The following is a 4152-nucleotide window of genomic DNA, read 5'->3' as shown; positions in this document are numbered from 1 at the left end:
GAGAGAGACAGGGGGGAGGAGCTGGAAGCATCAACTCCCATATGTGCCTTGACCAGGCAAGCCCAGGGTTTTGAACCGGCGACCTCAGCATTTCCAGGTCGACGCTTTATCCACTGCGCCACCACAGGTCAGGCCATTTTATTCTTAAAAGAGTTTGGAACTGCTAGACTTGGAACCAAAAGACCATTATTTTATTATGGCATTTCATAAATAAATTTGTTCACTGAGGGTAGACATGTATTAGATTATTTATATTTATATTTGAATATCAGATTAGTCTTTTTGTTTGCGAAAGAGTGGACTCTGATCCCTGAATCAGAGAAATGTTGTCCTTACTGATTCCAGGCATTGATGTTTCTCACATTCCCCACGAGACCATTAGAGAATGTGTCTTATTTCAGGCCAAAACTTTTCTACTATGGCTTTGCTTGTTCCATACCTTAATTTGATGAGAGAAGGCTTTTTATGTTACTCATGTAAACACAAAATTTGGTAAAGAGAATGAGCGGGGGAAAGAAAAAACCAAAACCTTAGACACTCTAGTCAACAAAGCAATGCTAATACCACACACACACACACACACACACACACACACACACACACTAGCACTCCTAGGATGCACAGTACTTTGCCATTTCAATGCAAAAATAAAAAATAATTCCTTCCAATTCTAGGCTCTCACACCGTCTCTTAATGAAAATTCCTCCCCACCCCTCCCCCCAAGATGACCAGAGCTTAGATACCATTTGAATCTATACATCAATGCAACAGAAAAAGTTTTGTGTTATAATGTGGTTCACCGCTTTGTGTGCCCCTGGTGTATTCCAGGTATCCTCCCTTAAATCTTCACTATTCTGTCTTCCTAGCCACAAATTTGGGGTACCTGGGTACTACCACTCCTTTCAGACCCAATTTTGGCCTTTCAGACATTGCCAAAGGTCCCTGGGAGGCAAAACGGTTCCCAGTTGAGAACCACTGTCCTATAGAATGACAACAAACCACAGAAACACAGAGGAGGAGGAAAGAGAATATTTCTGATCAGTATTCTAAGATGATTCAAGCTTTCCGGAAGACTCTTGATATCCAGATAATTTAGGCAGTTTTTATTTGTACGAGAGGTAGCAACAGCAACACCGTGCCCAGGATTTCAGATCTGCTCTGCTGCCGTTCGCTTCACTCTGCCTTGCTCTTCTGTTGGAGGGTGGCTTGTAATAATTTCAGTTTCTTTTGAATTTCAGTCAGAACATCTATTTTCCTCTCCAAAACGGACAATAACTGGGCAATGCTAAAACGAACATCATAGTTGATCCCATGAGCCGTCTCCTGGACGCTGCCTCCTGGCAATAGGCCTGACCCCTCCCATGTATTTGTGGTATTCTCCATTGATGGAGTGGGTCTTGTTTCAGTCTCTCTAGTGTCTTCCTCCTCTTCGCTCTGTACACACGGTTTTTCAACCAGCTCATCCCTCTGAAGGGACATTTCTGAATTTCTAATGTGATTTTCCAACATCCTTGGTGCCTCGTGTCCCACCGGGTAGCGAGAACCAGGGTGGGCCCTGAAATCTATAGTGAGTTCTTTTACTCTGTTCGCGTACCTTAAAGTGTTGAGGGTGTTTTTACAAGAGGACAGCCCCGGAGAGATAGTAGCAATCATGCAGGTGGAGGAGTTCTGGCCAACGAAGGAGTCCCGGAGCACCTGGGTGAGTTTGCTGGCTCTGAAGGGGGTATGAGACTTGTTCTGACCCAAAGCCCGGATGCATTCCTTGAGCGCCAAGAGGCTCTTGTTAATGGCTGCACCTTCCAGCTGCCTCTTCCTGTTGGCCTTGGAGGTATCTGCTCCCCTTTCGTTCCCAGCTAAGTCCACAAGAGAAAACTTGCCGTGCAGTTTCCCCTGCGCCTTGAGGATGATCTGGAACACGGCGTGGCTCCTGGAAGAGTGGGCGTTGACCGATGTCTGTCCGGAAGTCCGGCAGCCGTACCCTACGTCCAGGAGATCCAGCAAGTCCTCCACGCAATTCACCGCCCGCTCCTGCAGCCCGACCACCTGGACCTGCTGGTGGCCGTCCTCAAGGACCTGCAGCTGCTTCTTCCAGTTCAGCAGATCATACACCTTGCCCCCATAAATCTCAAAAAAGGTGCCATAGACCTTGAGGTTCAGCTTTTCATAAGCGGAGGTTTTGAGCAAGAGAAAGACATCCTGCGCCACGAGGGCGTAAAGGCCTTTGGAACCATCTCGGGCCTTTTCCGAGAAGGCGCCCCCCATGGTGTGCGTCTTCCCGCTGCCCGTCTGCCCGTAGGCGAAGCAGGTGGCCATGCCCTTGCGGAAGATGGACTCCACCAGCGGCCGGGCGGTGAACTGGTACACCAGCTCGTTGGAGGCCGAGTCGTCGAAAGCGTAGTCGAAGCAGAAGGCCTGGTGCTCCAGGTAGCGTGTGAGGTCCACCTTCTGCTTGGACTCGTGCACCATGACCACAGTGTCCGAGGGGATGGTGATGATATCCAGGTCCTGCAGGGTGGTCTCTTGCTGGTTGAGAGGCCGCTTCCTCACGCAGACGCAGATCCGACGGTCCTCCCTGGGCTGCAGGCGGGACACCGGGCAGCTGGTCAGCGCGCGGCGGTCCAGGTGCCCGCGGAACTCTTCAATCATGCGCATGACCTCGTAGTTCATGTGTTTCACGTGGACGCCCAGGGTGCGTTGGGCTCGGATCTCCAGCTGCAGCTGTCTGCGAGTCTCCCGCTGCTTCTGCAGTTTCTCAATTTCCCAGAGGCAGGGGGACTTTTTCCACTTCATCAGGCAAGGAGTGCTGGGGACTCTCACAGCCAGGCTGTCCCCTGAGGCGGTTTCGTGCTTCTGCGGGATCCTTGCGATCCACGGTGTGGCCCTGCCTTGGTCCCCAGTGGCCGAAGGGGGCGCTAGAGACACGCGGGACAAGGACCTGGATGTCGCGGCAGGTTCAGCAGAGGCCAGCGCTGGGTTCAACAGGAATATGGCTTCCAGATCAATCTTCTTGCCTTTTTTGACTCCTTTTTCCTCCCATTCTACCGTGACCCAAGTGTTTTCTCTTTTGCACTCTGTGACCACAGCGAGGTGGATCCGCCCGTCGCTGCGTTGGATCGCCACCCAGATGCCCACTTGGACGTCTCGGAAGTGGGCCTTCAACGGTTTCAAGCATGAGAGGCTTTGGGTGACAGGCAGGCATAACTGGCTGGTCATGGGAATGATGGAGGTGTCAGGGCTTGCTTCCAGGGGTCCTTAGGGTTGGAGCAGCAGGCAGGACCTGAGCCCAAGCCAGTCTGAAGTGCCCAGAGCACAGAGCGTGCTTGCGTTGGACACCTGCCTTTGTGACCCAACAACAGCCCTAGGGCTCTACTTTGGGCCCCTCGCGTCACAAAGGCGTGGTTGAGCCCAGGGCCTCTAGGTGAAAGGTGGATGGAAAAAAATCACATGTGTGGTGCTAAGTGCTAGAGCAAAGCAGCTGGAATAGAGAAATTATTCTCTGCCCCTGAGGGCGTACAGATCGGGACTGGGAATAGGGTGTATGCGATCCACGGACATTTGTGACTAAGCGTTAGAAACGCATTCTTCCCTGAAGTCTTAACCTGCAGTCTCAACGCTAAGGGCTTTAGTTGAGAACAGTTAAGTGTGCCTGTAAACTTCAACCGTCCAGCGAGATCGAGATCGGAGGAAACAAGTGAAGGTGAAACTATTTGCAAATCACAGGCTTCTGACGACAGGCTCCCAGAGCTACTTCACTCCCACGTGCCGTCTTCTCCCTCACCCCTCCCTCAGAACTTGTTTGGCACTCATTACTTAAAGTTTAATGGGCTTTCTCATTACAAAATCAAAACGAGTTGGATGTAGTGGGTTCTTCTGCTAATGGGCCAATACGCAACTTCCTTTGGTGCGGCATCTGGGTTCTCTAAATCAAGATGTTTGTCACATAGCAAAGTGGCTCTGACGGCTGTAAAGGGAGTTTTGTTGCTGTTCAGTCACCACTACTTTTGAGAAGATTTCCGTAATTACCTTCCAGACTCACTCAGTAATTCCACTTCTGGCCTCATCTATAATTTGGAGAGGAAGGAGAGACATTTCGTGGAAAGATAATCGTATTCCCCTTACTTACCCTAAAATGTGTGTGTGTGTGTGTGTGTG

At 50.5% G+C, this 4152-nt stretch overlaps 1 protein-coding gene across 1 annotated transcript; it reads right to left on the bottom strand.

The window, feature by feature from the left end:
- Positions 1 to 1173: 1173 nt before the first annotated feature.
- KIF2B (kinesin family member 2B) lies at positions 1174 to 3213 on the bottom strand. The gene has a single exon (XM_066255508.1). The coding sequence runs from the start codon at positions 3211 to 3213 to the stop codon at positions 1174 to 1176; it is 2040 nt and encodes a 679-aa protein (XP_066111605.1).
- Between the last annotated feature and the right edge of the window lie 939 nt (positions 3214 to 4152).

This window comes from Saccopteryx bilineata, chromosome 2 (genome assembly GCF_036850765.1).
Source record: "Saccopteryx bilineata isolate mSacBil1 chromosome 2, mSacBil1_pri_phased_curated, whole genome shotgun sequence".
Lineage (NCBI taxonomy): Eukaryota > Metazoa > Chordata > Mammalia > Chiroptera > Emballonuridae > Saccopteryx > Saccopteryx bilineata.
This window is presented reverse-complemented; position numbering and strand designations above follow the sequence as displayed.

What these genes read in the sequence shown, in the direction of transcription:
- KIF2B (XM_066255508.1), bottom strand. Translation starts at nt 3,213, where the DNA reads ATGACCAGCCAGTTATGCCTGCCTGTCACCCAAAGCCTCTCATGCTTG.